This window comes from Oryctolagus cuniculus, chromosome 11 (assembly GCF_964237555.1).
Source record: "Oryctolagus cuniculus chromosome 11, mOryCun1.1, whole genome shotgun sequence".
Classification (NCBI taxonomy): Eukaryota; Metazoa; Chordata; class Mammalia; order Lagomorpha; family Leporidae; genus Oryctolagus; species Oryctolagus cuniculus.
The window spans coordinates 5,242,431-5,259,178 of NC_091442.1; the positions used below are offsets into that span (position 1 = coordinate 5,242,431).

The 16,748-nt window shown below is 53.5% G+C and overlaps 2 protein-coding genes across 3 annotated transcripts in view; one reads left to right on the plus strand and one right to left on the minus strand.

The window, feature by feature from the left end:
- On the minus strand, positions 1 to 7,422 carry FAM210B (family with sequence similarity 210 member B). The gene is made up of 3 exons (XM_002720875.5): positions 7,237 to 7,422; positions 2,207 to 2,382; positions 1 to 2,035 (listed from the first exon to the last, which is right to left on the minus strand). Exons 1-3 carry the CDS (start codon positions 7,420 to 7,422, stop codon positions 1,819 to 1,821), a joined length of 579 nt encoding a protein of 192 aa, XP_002720921.2. The 3' UTR covers positions 1 to 1,818.
- Positions 7,421 to 16,748, plus strand: part of LOC138843063 (serine/arginine repetitive matrix protein 3-like) — a 21,320-nt gene continuing 11,992 nt past the window's right edge. For both annotated transcript variants that reach the window (XM_070051661.1, XM_070051662.1), the window contains exon 1: positions 7,421 to 7,842. In XM_070051661.1, the coding sequence (XP_069907762.1) occupies positions 7,421 to 7,842 (422 nt within the window). The remainder of the gene's footprint in view (positions 7,843 to 16,748) is intronic.

The window sequence follows — 16,748 nt, forward strand, 5'->3', positions numbered from 1 at the left end:
TTACGTTTTTTAAAATAGCTGTTTTATTTCCTAGTTCCATATAAACAATGAATACAAGCAGTCTGTACATCTTGCTGGTGAACTCCCACAGTAGTTCCCTGGTCCTCCCCGGGGTTTTCAGTTATTGGTGTGGCCACAGGAGTGGGGGGGGGGGGGGCTGGGGCTGGGAGACGGTGATATGGCTGTTTGCTATTAGTCTTATTGCTTGTCCTTTGAGTCCACTCCCATTACTTCCGAGTTTGAGATTTAAGCCCTTAATCTAAAGACCTCTTGTAGGCTTTTTTTTTTTTTTTTTTTTTTGCATAGGCATTCCAGGGATCCAAAAGGGAAACTGGCAGACCGTGGTTAGGAGCCGGAAGCTAACAAATCACTGCTTAAACACAGGACGGGAGGCAAAAGCTCTATCCAGTGCAAAAGCCATCGCCTGGTATGGGCCCTGGCACTCTCAGCTGCAAGGTCCCTGGAATTAGATCCCAGAAAGGCATTCCAGGTTTACGTCATTAAACCTTCTGGCAACGGGCTGACTGGCTTAGGAAAAGAAGTGTGGTCCAATGTTAAATTAAGGTCAGTGACACGGACAGCTGGACGAAGTAAGGAACTGTCAGCAGTCAGATCTCAAGACCAGGGCAGGTAAGTTTTCTGATCGCCACAGTGTAACCTGTAAAGGAACTAGGAGCCTGGAAGGCCAGTGCAGCTCAGTTCTGCTTCTGGGAGTCTGGAGCGAGCGCCTGGCGGGGCTGGGAGGAGAGACTGAAATGATGTGGGCAGGATGGAAATTCCTTTTCCATCTGCCTGCTCCTCCCGGAAGACGACTCAGTGGGTCTCTATGCTTGAATTTCTATTCTTAACGCACACCCCCTCCCTAATGGGGTAAAGCTGGCTTGGTAGCCTATAATTACACCTGCCTGTTCCCCCTTCCTCTCCAGTCTGAATTATTTCATGGTTGCCTCCCAGTGTTAGCAATGGGTGAATCTTCCTTTTTAGGAGGTAGTACAAAATCTTTCTGCATAATTAACTAAAAAAAGTGATAGTGTAAACATTGATAGTTCTGGAATGTCGAGTTTGAGATAAAGTGGATTGTCTGAGAAAAGCTAAGATCACCTTAGCTTTCTGTATGTGTGGTACCCAGATTGCTCTGTGAAGGCAGGCATAGGAGCCACGTGCTGCCATTACTCTTGGCAGGGTTCCCATGTTTCCCTAAACAGGCAAACAGTGCTGATCGCTGGTAGCGAGGTTGCTGGAAAACCATCAGATAGGGCCTTACGTCCAGATTGGAAGCTGTTTCTAGGAACACTTGTTTTTCTTTACTCGAAACAAGTGTAATGAATGTGACAGTGTTGGTGCTAATTTGGATCCTGATTGCATACTGTTAAGTTTCACTTCATTCACTGTAGCACTGGCAGCTGTTTTGCAGAATACTGCATATTAAACTGCAGGCAGCTGACAAATCAGATGAAGGGGAACCTTTACGTTAACTCATTTGCTTAAGGATTTGAGCAAGGATCAGTCCCTTGGGGCTTTTGCAGGGGCCCCTGACCAATGATGTCCCAAAAGGAACACCTCTTAGGCTTTGTGTTGAGATGTTGGCTCATCTGCGATGTCTTGCTGACATTTAAAATTATATATACAAGTCGTAGGATAGGCAGCATAAACAAAACTTATGAAGCAAAAACTATAATTCAAATCCTGACTTTTGCTGGCAAAGGTAAAATTCATGGGAACACAATTAGATCTGTCCCCACCCCCACCCTATAATGCTAAAACTTATCAAAACTCACTTAAAAGGAAGGTTTTCAGTGCTCACTACTGAAAAGCTCATTAAGGTTTTGCAGCTGGAGGTTTAAAAAATCCTACTTTCCGAAAATATCTGACAATGAAGGGCACAGAGACTAAGGTGATGCTGATTCTCACAGGCGCAAACAGCTTGTGGATTGCATAGGCCACCACGAAAGTGCTCGTGCCTGCTGCCATTTTGGACTGGACCAGCGACTCTTTAAATCCGAGTTTAAGCAGGATTGCAGACATGTCCACACCGCTGGAGGGAAACAGAAAAGTTATTAGAAGAGTAAATGAGATCAATTTGCCTGTAAGATTGACAGCATCTTCTAAAATGACAAAAGCTGATGAATAAAAAACCTTAGAAGCTGATATTCACATAGTTACACGGCAGTAAAACAGAACCGTTAATTGCTGTCAACAGTCTCACCTTGAAACCACCGTGTAGAACAAGCCCAGGGAGATGAGCGAGATCCCAATGTGCAGTGACACGCCAACGGCTCCGTACTCCTGGAAGATCTTTCGCAGCTGCTGTGCCTTGCTTTGCCTGCTACCTCCTGTGCTGCCCACAGCGCTGCCTGTGACCTCGGTCACTCTGCTGGGGTCCTGTGCACAGACCAAACAAGGGGAAAAGCTAAGGCCAGCAGCGGGACGTTGGTGGTCACCACCAGCTGTTTGTTCTCCTGTAGGGTCAGACGCGACTCAGGCTCGCTTGGCCACCAAGTACAAGGGTGCCCAGGTCCTAATCCTCAGGACCCATGACTGCCACTTCCCATGGCAAAGGGACCGTGTGGTGCAGGATCTGGAGACTGGATTATATGGGTGGAACCAATGTCACTGCAAGGCCCTTAAAGGTGAAAAGAGGGACAGTGACGGCAGAAGCAGAGCTGGTGAGTGAAAATGCTGTGCCTACGGGGGTGAGGACCTCGAGCCGAGGAATACAGGTGGCTTCAGAAGCTGGACAAGACAAGCTACGGGTTCTCCAGGAGCTGGCTCTGCTGACGACTGACTGCAGCCCAGAGAGCGCCCCTGCAGGCCTCTGACTGCCACAGCTCCAAGACAACGAATGTTGTCTGTGTGTGTGTTTTTTTTTTAAAAGATTTATTTGAAAGAGTTACACAGAGAGAGGAGAAGCAGACAGAAAGTCTTCCATCCGATGGTTCACTCCCCAAATGGCCACAATGGCTGCAGCTGTGTCGATCCGAAGCCAGGAGCTTCTTCCGGGTCTCCCATGTGGGTGCAGGGGCCCAGGGACTTGGGTCATCTTCTACTGCTTTCCCAGGCCACAGCAGAGAGCTGGATCAGAAGTGGAGCAGCTGGGACTCGAACTGGTGCCCATATGGGATGCCGGTGCCTTAGGCCAGGGTTTTAACCCACTGTGCCACAGCACCAGACCTGAATGTGTGTGTGTGGTTTTTTTTTTTTTTTTTTTGGACAGGCAGAGTGGACAGTGAGAGAGAGACAGAGAGAAAGGTCTTCCTTTGCTGTTGGTTCACCCTCCCACGGCTGGCGTGCCGCGGCCGGCACACTGTGCTGATCCGATGGCAGGAGCCAGGTGCTTATCCTGGTCTCCCATGGGGTGCAGGGCCCAAGCACTTGGGCCATCCTCCACTGCACTCCCTGGCCACAGCAGAGAGCTGTCGCTCCCCCATTCGCGGAGGAATGACACAGGACCGTGCGCTGTTCTCTTGTCTGCTCGGCCCTTCCCGGGTTTGCTGCTGGTCCTTCCCGGGTTGGCTGCCGATCCCTCCACCTCCGTGGAGGGGCAGCCCCCCCTGCCACTTTCCCCGCTTCCGCGGGAGAGCAGCACACCGCCGGCCGGCTCTCTCGGGGGCTGCTCAGGTGTTCCTTCAGATGTTCCTGGTGCATGTTGTCTCTCTCCTCCTTTATAGTCCTCTTCACCAATCTGTGCTCTGCTACCCACACGCCGAGCATGCTGCTCTCCTCCAATCAGGAGCAGGATCAGCTCCTGCAGTTTGTCAAGTTGGTGAGAGGCAGCTGCGTAGAAGTTTACTCCTCCCCAGCGCCATATTGTGGGAGAGCAGATGCATAGAATAAGTCTTAATTCCAGTAACTTAGTCTAGTCCGAGTTGCTCCCCACAGAGAGCTGGCCTGGAAGAGGGGCAACCGGGACAGAATCCGGTGCCCTGACTGGGACTAGAACCCCGTGTGCCGGCGCCGCTAGGTGGAGGATTAGCCTAGTGAGCCACGGCGCTGGCCCCTGAATGTGTGTTTTAATCTACATGTCTGCGGTCAGCCGTCACATGAACTAACACACGAGGGCTCGTGTACCCGAGGACAGCAGTGACACTTCAAGCATTTTCTCTGAGCCAGCAGCTCTCCGATGCTTTGTCTATTTCTCCTTCTAAGATAGATGTCGTCATTTTCTCCATTACAGAGAAGCAACACGGGCTTGGAGGGGTCACGTGACTGGCCCAAAGCCATCTGCATCCACAGCCTGTGTACCTGACAGCCAGGCCATGTGCTACCCAAAAGGGCAGTGGATGCAAAGTGAAACAGTGTGGAGGCTATGATCTACTTCTGGAGTCTAATTCACACGTGAGATCTAGGGCAGAGGGAGGGGCGATCCCAAACACAATGGCCAGGATCTGTACATCACAGTTCACTGAGCATTTACTGACTGCCAGCAGGAAGCGCTGGGGATGTATGTCAGAATACAAAGGGGACAATAAGGCCACCTCACCGAGAGGCCACTTTTATCAGAAGCCATCTGTGAGGACAGTGCCAGGCGTCTCGGCTGGCGGCGGTCACTGGCTTTGCGGCCGGGCCACTTCTCCCCTGAATTTTCACAGCTGGGCTGCGCTTCCTTTGAAGCACTCGAGGGAGCCTGGAATCCTCCGGACAGAAGGTCAGAACTCCCCGATAGAAAGAGAAACAGTGCAGGGCGCAGGGCAGCAGCCTCCAGACCCGCACCTACACAGGCCGGCACCCTGGCCCTGACAGCTCTGACTGCGCCTGGGTGAGGCCTGGACCTGTGTTTCCCACACGATCTAGGTGGCTCAGGTGAGGCTGCTCCGTGTGGATAACTCTGGGAGGGGAGGGGAGGGGAGGGGCCACTGCAGCTCACTATCAGGTTCTGTGGTCCCACAGGTGAAACTCGGAGGGGGTCATGATTTTTAAAAGGCTGGGGGCTGGCTCCTTGGTGCAGTAGGTTAATCCTCTGCCTGAGGCGCCGGCATCCCATATGGACGCCGGTTCTAACCCTGGGCTGCCCCTCTACCAATCCAGCTCTCTGCTGTGGCCTGGGAAAGCAGTAGAAGATGGCCGAAGTATTTGGGCCCCTGCACCAGCATGGGAGACCGGGAAGAGGCTCCTGGCTTCGGATCGGCGCAGCTCTGGCCGTTGTGGCCATCTGGGGAGTGAACCAACAGAAGGAAGATCTTTGTCTTTCCATCTGTAACTCTGCCTATCAAATAAGTAGAATCTTTAAAAAAATAAATAAAAGGCTTGAGGAAAACCCCAACATCCTTATAGGTATGTATCATTTCACAGAAACCCTGGTGACCCTGTGACACGAGAACGTCTGTGGCTCCCATTTTGACAGCTGGAAGCCTGAGGCTGGGGACAGGGTGAGGAACGATGGCTAACTGGCTACTGGGCTGGTCCTCCCCAGGCCCCATGGCCTCTGGGATAACTGGCAGGCCACCTTCATATCCTCCAGCGACAACTCTCTCTAGAACTCGCAGGCTCTGCAGGGGAGGAACACGCTCCCCAGCCTCCTCTCCGTGGGCTGGCACACACTCCCAACCCCTCTTCCTGGAAGCTTTTTGCCAGCACTGCCAGCCCAGCCAGAAGGGCTGAGAAGCTCAACTCTGTGATAAACACGTCCCACCCACTTTGAGCCGCAGATGGGACGGCAGCCAGGCGTCCCACGCTGATAACACACAGCCTATCTACAGCCCCTGCCAGGGCCAAACACCGCTCTGGGGCCTGCGACGGGGAAAAGCCTCTTCTCTTTCCCACCCCTTGACACTTGGCCCAGCCAGACCCGACGACGGCCGCTCTGTCCATCACAGGCGCAGCCAAGCTGCTAGCCGAGGGCCCTTTGTTCATCTGTTTTGGCAAAAGGCCTTTCCACCAAAGAAGAAAAACAAAAAGGCGGCCAGACTTCCAGCATCTGTTGCAAGGCTGCTCGGGACAACGTCCTGCAGGCGAGCACCAGGGCTAGTTTGCAACATTCCAGGGATACCTAGCGACCTGGACCCCATTCCTCCATCCTGGCGGAACAAGATCTCCCAGCACAGTGAGACGTGCATTTCCCTCCCTAGCCCTTGTGGAGACTACGGAAACCCGCGGAATAAGGGAATTTACGACGCTGTGACTTACACGCGGTGGAGAAGCTGCACTCATCTCTTCACGCACCTGCCACGTGTGACACTGTTCACCCTGAAAGTGCCTGCGCGTGCAGGAAGGCCTTTCACACTCCCGTGGGACGCCCCTCTGCCTCCCCAGTAAGGTGCATTCAAAGACCCTGTCCACAGGCGACCAGCAATTAGGTTGTACCAGGCGCCCGGTACGAACAGTCCCACTCCACGGAGCCTGAATCGTTAGCATCCCATTTTACAGATGAGCAGTCACAGGAAGTACAGGGATCTGATCACGGCCCCAGAACGTGTGAGACCACACTCACCACTCTGTACACACACACACACCCCACTGCCAGGGTCTGGGCTGGGGACACAGCTGACGTGGCTACAGCACAGAGAAGCAAGGCAAGAGATCCTCCCAGGTGATGGCTGTGGAAAACCCTCCCAGCCACGGGGCTGAGGGGAGCCCAGAGGCATGCAAGGACTCAGGGTGGTCCCGGGAGGCTTCCTGGAGGAGGGGGCAGCGGGGCTGAGCCAGGAGGCAGGCTGGCCGTGCAAGCTCAGGATTCACACACAACACCTGTGGGCTCCTCTGAGGGCAGGGGGCAATGGCGAGGCACGCTACCTACAGACAAGCTACGGAGTGTCCGGGAAGGCCCGTCTCAGCTATGGAGCTGTCTCCCAGACTTTGAGGGCGAAGGCGCTAGTCTTAGCTCTCAGGTCACGGAACAGCTCAGAGGCCTGGGGAGCTTGGGGTGGCCCCAGGGGCCCCACGCGACGTCACTCTGCACGTGCAGACCCTACAGCCGCCCGTTTTCCTTAAAGGCCCGGGCCTCACCAACCACACAGCGCCGCGGCTGCCTCGTCCCCGTCCGCGCGCCCCCCACCCGCCGGGCAGGTGGACGCGGGACGCCGGGCAGCGCGCGGCAAGTTCGTCCCCCGTCCGGGCCCCCTACCCGCCCGGCTCCCCGCGGTCCAGGCCCGCTCCGGGAGCCGCGGCGCCGCTGCCGCAGCCCTGTGACCTTGGTTTCTCCGGCTGTCGACGGGGGATTCGCTTCCTAGGCTTGCAGGGATCGGGGACCCGGCAGGTGCAAAGGTGCGCCCGGGTCAGGGTGGGGGCGGGGAGGCTCACCTGGCGCCCGCGGCAGTCCCCGCGAGCCGAGCGCAGCAGCCGGACGTCCGGCCCGGGCCGGAGCGGGGCCAGAGCCAGAGGTGGCGGGGCGCACGGGGCGGCGGCGCCGAGGAGCCAGGTGACGCGAGGCCGAGCCCGGGCGCCCACCCTGGCCGCCGGGCCCAGCAGCGCCAGCAGCCCGGCCATGGCGCGCGGCGAGGCGCTTCGGCCAGACCCGCAGACCCGGCAGGGAGCCGGAGGCCGGGGCGGGGGCTGCGCGCGTCCTCCGGAGTTCGGCCAGGCCACGCCCCCAGGGCGGGAGCTGTGCGCGGGTGGGCGGGGCCGGAAGCGTATGCCACCTTTGGCCCCACCCACTAGCCCCGCCCCCAGAGAGCCGTCGCCCCTCTCGGCGGAACCGGACTGGAGGAGCGCGCGTTCTCCCGGCCCCGCCCCTCGGAGCCGGAGTTCCGCGCGGAGTGGGCGTGGCGGGGCGCGCGCGCGCGCACTGCGGCCCCGCCCACTCCTCCCGCCCCTCCGGAGGGTGCAATTCGTCTCCTCGCGGCGCGGCCCGGCCGGAGGCTGCGAGCCTCGGCCGGAGGTGGCCGGGTGTCGTCCGAGGGCTCGGAGGTGGGCAGTGCGGCCTGTGATGAAATCGGAGACGCACCTACGTGTCCTCCGCAAAGGAGAAAACAGTGTCCGGTGGCGACTCACCGCCGGCGTGTGCTTTTCTCACAAAGTTAGCACCTGCGCTGCGGGCGCGGCCCGGCGGCCCCGCCTCGGAGCTGCCTCAGGGGGACGCGCGCCCGCCCCGGCCTCCCGCGGGTGGCCGCGTGGGCAGTGCCGTCCGCCCGCGGGTGGCCGCGTAGGCAGTGCCCTCCGCCCGCGGGTGGCCACGTGGGGCAGTGCCGTCCGCCCGTGGGTGGCCGCGTGGGCCGTGCCGTCCGCCCGCGGGGCAGTGCCGTCCGCCCGCGGGTGGCCGCGTGGGCAGTGCCGTCCGCCCACGTCGGGGAGGCTTACCGTCTGGTCGCGGGTGGCCGCGTGGGGCAGGCTTGCCGTCTGGTCGTGTCCGCCCGCGGGTGGCCGCGTGGGCAGTGCCGTCCGGTCGCGGATGGCCGCGTGGGCAGTGCCGTCCGCCCGCGGGTGGTGGCGTGGGCAGTGCCGTCCGCCCGCGGGTGGCCGCGTGGGGCGGGCTTGCCGTCTGGTCGTGTCCGCCCGCGGGTGGCCGTGTGCGAGGCGAGGTCCCGGGGCAGCCGGAAGGCGCCCGCGGAGGCCTGTGGCCGTGGGGCCGGAGGCTGACCAGCCCGCCGCCGGGTGCAGGCTCCCGAGCTGGCGTCGCCGGCGGTGGAGCTGCTGACCCCTCGCTCAGAGCGGAAGAAAAGCGCGTTTTTGTGTCTCCCTTGATGCTTGGCAGTAGATGGCTTGCGGCGATTATAGACTTTAGGTTTTTTTCCTTAACTGGGATGAGAAAACTTTGTCCTTTTCGTGGGACGCAGGCCCCAGCCTGCCTGAGTGTCGCTCGGTCTTCCTGTGGTGTCAGTTCTTTCTGCTCACGGGGTGGTACATTTATGTTTACTTTTCCCCGTTTTGTGAGTAGGGAAAGTATTCTCATGTTTCAGATGATTTGTCAGCCTTAAAGACAACAGAAGAAGGCCGGCGCCATGGCTCACTAGGCTAATCCTCCGCCTTGCAGCGCCGGCACACCGGGTTCTAGTCCCGGTCGGGGCGCCGGATTCTGTCCCGGTTGCCCCTCTTCCAGGCCAGCTCTCTGCTGTGGCCCGGGAGTACAGTGGAGGATGGCCCAAGTGCTTGGGCCCTGCACCCCATGGGAGACCAGGAGAAGCACCTGGCTCCTGGCTCCTGCCATCGGATCAGCGCGGTGCGCCGGCCACGGCGGCCATTGGAGGGTGAACCAACGGCAAAGGAAGACCTTTCTCTCTGTCTCTCTCTCTCACTGTCCACTCTGCCTGTAAAAAAAAAAAAAAAAAAAAAAAAGACAACAGAAGAGTGTTCGAGAACAGCAGGGGTAACAGGAGTGTATGTCTCAAAGGCTGAGGCAAGGAGTTTTCTTTCTTTTTTTTTTTAATTTATTTTATTTATTTGAAAGGCAGATTTACAGAGAGAGAGAGAGAGGTCTTCCATCCACTGCTTCACTCCCCAATTGGGCGCGATGGCCGGAGCTGCAGCAATTCGAAGCCAGGAGCTTTATCCAGGTCTCCCCCGCGGTGCAGAGGCCCAAGGACTTGGGCCATCTTCCACTGCTTTCCCAGGCCACAGCAGAGAGCTGGATGGGAAGTAGAGCAGCTGGGGCTTGAACCAGTGACCATATGGGATGCTGACACTGCAGGCTGGGGTTTTAACCCGCTGCGCCACAGCAGCAGCCCCGTCTTTATTTTTTTTTTTTTTTTAATTTTTGACAGGCAGGGCCCCATCTTCAAAAATTATTCAAAATATCAAGGGGGCTGGTGTTGTAGCACAGTGGGTTAAACCGCCATCTGCAATCCATCTGGGCTGCTCCACTCCTGATCTAACTCCCTCCTAATGTGTCTGGGAAAGCAGTGGAGAATGGCCAAAGTCCTTGGGCCCCTGTCCCCACGTGGGGGATCCAGATGAAGTTACAGGCTCCTGGCTTTGGCCTGCCCCTGCCCCAGCCATTGTGGACATTGGGGAGTGAACCAGCAAATGGAAGATCTCTCTCTCTCTCTCTACCCCCCATAGCTCTGCATTTCAAATAAATGAATAAATAAATACATATTTTTAAAAACGTCATGCAGCAACACAGAGCATTAAGCCAAGCCCTGGGCCCTTTAGGCATCTGTTCTGTACACGTCTCAGCAGCTCAGAGGTTGTCATGTACAGATAAGGAAACAGATCTGAGTAAGACCATGGCACTGAGCTGGGGGGCGGCAAAGCCTGCCTGATGCACCACCCGTGCTCTTAAAGGCAACTGGGATGTGAGGGGGTTTGGTAAGACCATGGCCACTGAGCTGGTGGGCGGCAAAGCCTGCCTGATGCACCACCCGTGCTCTAAGCCAGCCCTCCATGCTGGCGCTAACAATGGTGCTGGGCCCTATCTCTGGACCCACACTGGCTACTAACTGCATGTGGAATCTCCCACTAACTGAGCAACAGCCCTTGCAGGAAGCCCTCCACGGGCCTTTACTTTCCCTGCAGATGAATAGAACAAAGCAGAGAGAGTTAAAAGACCTTTCCCAAGGTTAGAGAGTAAGGACAACCACGATGCGGAAGTTCAGGACTCTCCATTGATTCGTGCCCTGTCCTTGATTTGTCTAAATGCTACAGAAGGCCCACCTCACAGAGCAGCCAAGCCCCTAGCCTTGGGCCCAACTCATGGCCATTGCTCACCCTGGCCTGAACCCTCCTGCAGCACAGTCCCTGTCTTTGTCAGAGGCAGTCACAGCTGCTGTGCTGGGTGTCCTGAGGCTTACATGGCTCAGGGGCTGCCTGAGACATGGCTGGTACACGCAGCACAAGGTGAATGCTGGCTGAGCCTGAACCCAGGAGGTTTGGAGGGACACTTGCTGGGATGGGGTCATGTGGGGACACTGAGATCGTAACTCTGTGAGAAGTAAACACCTGGTTCACTTTCCAAGTAAGATGTTTAGCTGTGAGTAGACAACTAGCTAGCATAATAGTTTGCAGACAAGTAGCTATCTAGCACTAACAGCTAGGTTACATGCTCCAGAAGTTCTTAGGCAAACAGTGGCCAAAACCACTGAAGCAAAAGCGGGGAAGATTGTAACCCTATAGCACTCAGCCAATGAGGAACTGGGAGAGGGGCCCAAGTGCTAGGAAATCGTTAGCTTGCTGTATACTACCAGATGTGCTGGCCCACCAGGTGCCCAGTCCTGCAGGATGGTTATAAAGTCTCACTTTTACTGCACTATCCTTAGTCTGAGTCCATCCTTTGCTTGGACTAGTGAGGTTGTTTTTCATAACTCTCACTGTTTAGATTCTGTTGACCCTGCTATGATTCGAATATCCATCCTGAATTAAGCAGTTTAGTCCCCAGCATCTAAGGTTGATGGTACTAAGAGGGTGGGAACTTAATCCAATGATGGTGCCTGGAGATGGCAGTGATGAAACTGGGTTAGATTGTTAGAGTAGAACCTCAGGATTGGATCCTGGTGGCTTCATAGGAGACCACAGACACACACTGGCTCCCTGTGTCTTGCTTTGTGATACTCTGTACTGTCATGAGACTCTGCCAGCGAGAGCACCAAACCAGTGGGGCCTGTTTTTATTTCATAAAAAAGAGGATCATGCTATATACTATTCGTTCCATTCAACTTCACCTGGTAGAGGCCCTTTCCATCAATTTTTCCAACTTCAGTTCATTCTTTGTAGTGACAGTGCAATCACTTACTCAGCTGCTCTCCTGTGGAAAGGCACTGGCTATGTTTCCTGACTGACAGGATGCTAACTAGGATTACTTTTTGTGTGTCCTTATGAACTGATGCTTCTTTTGCTGTGGGGTGCATTTCCCGGGTGGAATCGAGAGCCATTTCTATTCGTACTGAGAGGTACTGCTAAGTACTTGTCAAAAATAAGTTGTTGAACACGTCACCACTTATCTATGAAAATGCCCCTTGTTTTTTTTTTTTTTTTTTTTTAAGATTTATTTTATTTATTTGAAAGGCAGAGAAGCAGACGTAGAGAGATGTCTTCCATCTGCTGATTCTCTCCCCAAATGGCCGTAATGACTAGAGTTGTGCCAATGTGAAGCTGAGGAGCCATGAGCTTCCTTCGGGTCTCCCACATGGGTGCAGGGGCCCAAGCACTTGAGCCATGTTCTACTGCTTTCCCAGGCCACAGCAGAGAGCTGGATAGGAAGTGAATAGGAAGCAGCCGGGACTTGAACTGGCACCCATATGGGATGCCGGCACCACAGGTGGCGGCTTTGTCCACTGTGCCACAGCGCTGGCCCCAAGAATGTCCTTTTCTCTGCCTGTCTATGACTAGGTATTGTATCATTTTTTTTTAACTTTTATTTAATGAATATAAATTTCCAAAGTACAGCGTATGGATTACAGTGGCTCCCCCCCCCATAACTTCCCTCCCACTCGCAACCCTCCCCTTTCCTGCTCCCTCTCCCCTTCCATTCACATCAAGATTCATTTTCAATTCTCTTTATATATAGAAGATAAATTTAGCATATATTAAGTGAAGATTTCAACAGTTTGCACCTACACAGAAACACAAAGTGTAAAATACTGTTTGAGTACTAGCTATAGCATTAATTCACATTGTACAACACATTAAGGACAGAGATCCTACATGAGGAGTAAGTGCACAGTGGCTCCTGTTGTTGACTTTACAAATTGACACTCTTGTTTATGGCATCAGTGATCTCCCTATGCTCCAGTCATGAGTTTCCAAGGCTATGGAAGCATTTTGAGTTCACCGACTCTTATCTTATTTAGACAAGGTCCATAGTCAAAGTAGAAGCTCTCTCCTCCCTTCAGAGAAAGGTACCTCCTTCTTTGATGGCCTGTTCTTTCCACTGGGATCTCACTCACGGAGATCTTTCATTTAGGTCATTTTTTTTTTTTTTTGACAGAGTGTCTTGGCTTTCCATGTCTGAAATACTCTCATGGGCTTTTCAGCCAGATCCGAATGCCTTTAGGGCTGATTCTGAGGCCAGAGTGCTGTTTAGGACATCTGCCATGCTATGGGTCTGCTGTGTATCTCACTTCCCATGTTGGATCGTTCTCTCCCTTTTTTGTTCTATCAGTTAGTATTTTCAGACACTAGTCTTGATTATGTGATCTCTTTGATTCTTAGTCCTATCATTATGATCAATTGTGAATGGAAATTGATCACTGGGACTAGTGAGATGGCATTGGTACATGCCACCTTGATGGGATTGAGTTGGAATCCCCTGGTATGTTTCTAACTCTACCGTTTGGGGCAAGTCAGCTTGAGCATGTCCCAAATTGTACATCCCTTCCCTCTCTTATTCCCACTCTTATATTTAACAGGGATCACTTTTCAGTTAAGTTTCAACACTTAAGAATAACTGTGTATTAATTACAGAATTAAACCAATAGTATTAAGTAGAACAGACAAAAAAATACTAAGAGGGATAACGTATTAAGTTGTTCATCGACAGTCAGGGCTATGCTGATCAAGTCACCGTTTCTCATAGTGTCCATTTCACTTCAACAGGTTTCCTTTTTGGTGCTCAGGTACTGTATCATTTTAAACTTGTTATAGAAAGATGAGAATAAAGGTCTGTTGTATTATTTTAATTTTCATTTCCCCAAAGTATTGGTTTCCTATTGCTGCTGAGAAAAATTACTACAAATTTAGGTGCCTGTTAGCAAATGTATTATTTTATGGTCCAATCGGATCTCATTGGGCTAATATCTCAGTATTGGCCTGACCGTGACCCTTCTGAAGGCTCCAGGGGATGCAGTTCCTGGTCCTTCCCACCCTGTGAAAGCAGCCGAAGTCCTCGGCTCTTGGCTCTCCATCCTCAAAGTCAGTGGTGTTGGCCAGATCTCAGGCTCTCCCGTCTCATTCCCTCTCCACTTTGATGTTCCGCAGTGATCCCACTGGGTGTGCCCAGGTCGTTCAGGGCAGTCTCCCTATTTTGGGGTTGGCTGAATTTCCTATTCATAAAACTGAGATCGTAAATGTTGTAAGCTGCTAAATTTTGGAGGAAAATTATTGTGCAGTGATCAATGACTGGCACTCAAATTGTTAATTGGATGTGTTCTGGGCCACTCATCCTGTTTTAGTTTTTCCGGCCACACGCTATTTGTGTGAGGGCTCTGAGGCTCCGTGTCCTCACTTGGTAAATGTGGGAGGCGGGCACTGGTCTCAGAGCAGGCGGGAGGCCTGAGAGGGCTGATGGCACGTGCTCAGTGCACGCCTAGAGCAGAGTGCGCATGTGTTCTGTTATCTCTCGCTGCTGATACACTCCTCAGCCTTGAGTGTGGGAGGGCACCCACCCTTCACTCAGCTCGTGAAACCCGTGGGTGAGGGATTTGGACGGGCACGAGGAACACTTGTTTCTGCTCCATGGTATCCGAGGCCTCTCTGGAGTGTTAATGGTTAATTACTACATAGTAGGTGTCCCTGAACTTTGTTTCTTAATAGCACACACATTTGTTGATCTCACAGTTTCTGCAGGTTGAGTCAGGGTGTGGCTTGGCAGGATTCTTGGTGAGTCAAGTGCAGTAATCATTCAGTGTCCCCCAGCCACACTCCAGCTGTTGTCAGAGGCTCAGCTGGGGCAAGTCCACTCCAGGGCCCTGCAGGTTGTTGGCAGAGTGAATCGTCATGAGGCTGTCAGACAGAAGTCTCCATTTTATTATTTTAAAATATTTTTGTTCGAGAGAGAGAGAGAGCTCTTCCATTTGGTGGTTCACTCCCAGATGAATGCAATAGCTGGGGCCAGGCCAGGCGAAAGCCAGGAGCCCAGAACTTAATCTGGGTCTCCCGCTTGGATGACAGGGACCCAAGTGCTTGATTCTTCACCTGCTGCCTCCCAGGGTGTGCATTAGCAGGAAGCTGGAATCAGAAGCCAAATCAGGACTCCAACCCAGGCATCCCACACAGCGTCTTAGCCTCTGCACCAAACACCTGCCTCAGAAGCTTCCAGCATTTCACTGGCAAGACCTGCATCAGCTGTCAGTGTTGCCTGCTGGGGAGCCTGGGATTTCAGGGTCTAAAGACTTGGCTGAGAGCCAAGCAGGCGCATTATCTTCCTGAATACAACCTGAGCTCACACAGTGGAATGGCTGCTGAGGAGGGGTAATGACAGGTCCGTGGTGATGACTGTGAACAAGACGGGGTGTGTGTGTGCACAGATGGGAGGTGTGTTTGTGAGCAGGTGCCTGTGTCGTGCAGGGGAGGGGTGATAAGTGACACAGAAGGGGCCAAGTTGCTGGAGGAGGAAGAAGGCGTTTCTCCTTCATGGGGAGGAACCGCTTGTCCCCAGTTCCCACAGGGACAAGTTATTATTAATCTGCTCGGGGGTGGAGGCCTTGTGGTTACTCACTGTGGCCTGTTTTTGCGAATGAGGGAGGATGGGTTCAGGAGAGAAGCAGAGGGACTGCATTAAAACAACAGTGTTTGGGACAAATTGCTGTTTCCTCCCTACACCTTTTCTCTCTGAGACAAGAACATTTAAAAAATTTTTTTAATTTTTACATTTAAAAAATTTTTTTATTTGACAGAGTTATAGATAGTGAGAGAGACAGAGAGAAAGGTCTTCCTTCCATTGGTTCACTTTCCAAATGGCTGCTACGACTGGCATTGTGCCAATCTGAAGCCAGGAGCCAGGTGTTTCTTCCTGGTCTCCCATGCAGGTGCAGGGGTCCAAGCACTTGGGCCATCCTCCACCACCTTCCTGGGCCACAGCAGAGAGCTGGACTGGAAGAGGAGCAACCGGGACTGCAACCCGGCGCCCATATCGGATGCTGGCTCCGCAGGCGGAGGATTAACCAAGTGAGCCACGGCGCCAGCCCCCAACAAGAGCATTTTTTCCAGTTCTTCTCTTGGTCAGGTTCTGCAGTGACTGTGCGCAGTGTTTTCTGCACTTCTGGAGTCCTGTCTGCTGCCCTGGTGCCTTCCCTTTGGCTCATGTCCCTGACCCCCACCAGCTCATCACCATCTTTCCTTGCAGGCTCTCCCCACCAGCTCTGCTTCTGACAGACCAAACACTTGCACCCACACATCACTTCTTGCCTCCTCTACCTCTTTGTTCCCAGTCCACATTCACTGATCTGAACACCTGCTCTGTGCCAATACTGTGCTGGCTGCAGGAAAGGCGTGGAAGTAGGACTTGTGTCAGAGTTTGGCACTTACCGTTGTGGCTTCCATGCAGGACATGCTTGTCTTGGAACCTGGCTCTGCCTTGCATGTGAGCTCAGTGACTCAGACTGAGTGTCCACTTTGTCACCTGGAGGGGTGGGACTAATAATACCTATCTCAAAGGGCTGCTGGGACGGTAAGATGGGACAACGTGGTTAAGTGCTTAGAGAAGTCTGGGCCTGGCATGGGGCAGGGACCCAAGCCAGGAAATGTGGAAGGCACTTTTTTTTGTCTGCCCAACACCCTGTGTGGTTGATGGATGCCCCTCCCTCCCCGCTGCAGTTTGGATGAGCTCTCAAATCCTGCCAGCATCTGGTCAGGGCATGAGCACATGGCCTAGATCTTGCCAAAGTGCCCCACATCCCATATCCCTGGTATGGCTAAAATGGGGTCATGTTGTATTTATTATTCTTCACATTATAGGTCACTACCGTTTTCTCCTGTGGAAACCTTAGTTGTGGACATTATGTAACAGCTGCACGGCTTTCATAGTTTGGATGCACCATGATGAGCCCGGTCTCCTGGTTGTGGGTGTTCAGAGGTTTTCTTCTTTCCTTCCTTTCTTTCCTTTTCCTTTCTCTTTCTTTCTAACTTGAACTTAACCATTGAATCCACATCTTTTTTTTTTTTAAGATTTATTTTATTTACTTGAAAGAGTTACAGAGATAGGAGAGGCAGAGAGAGAGAGAGAG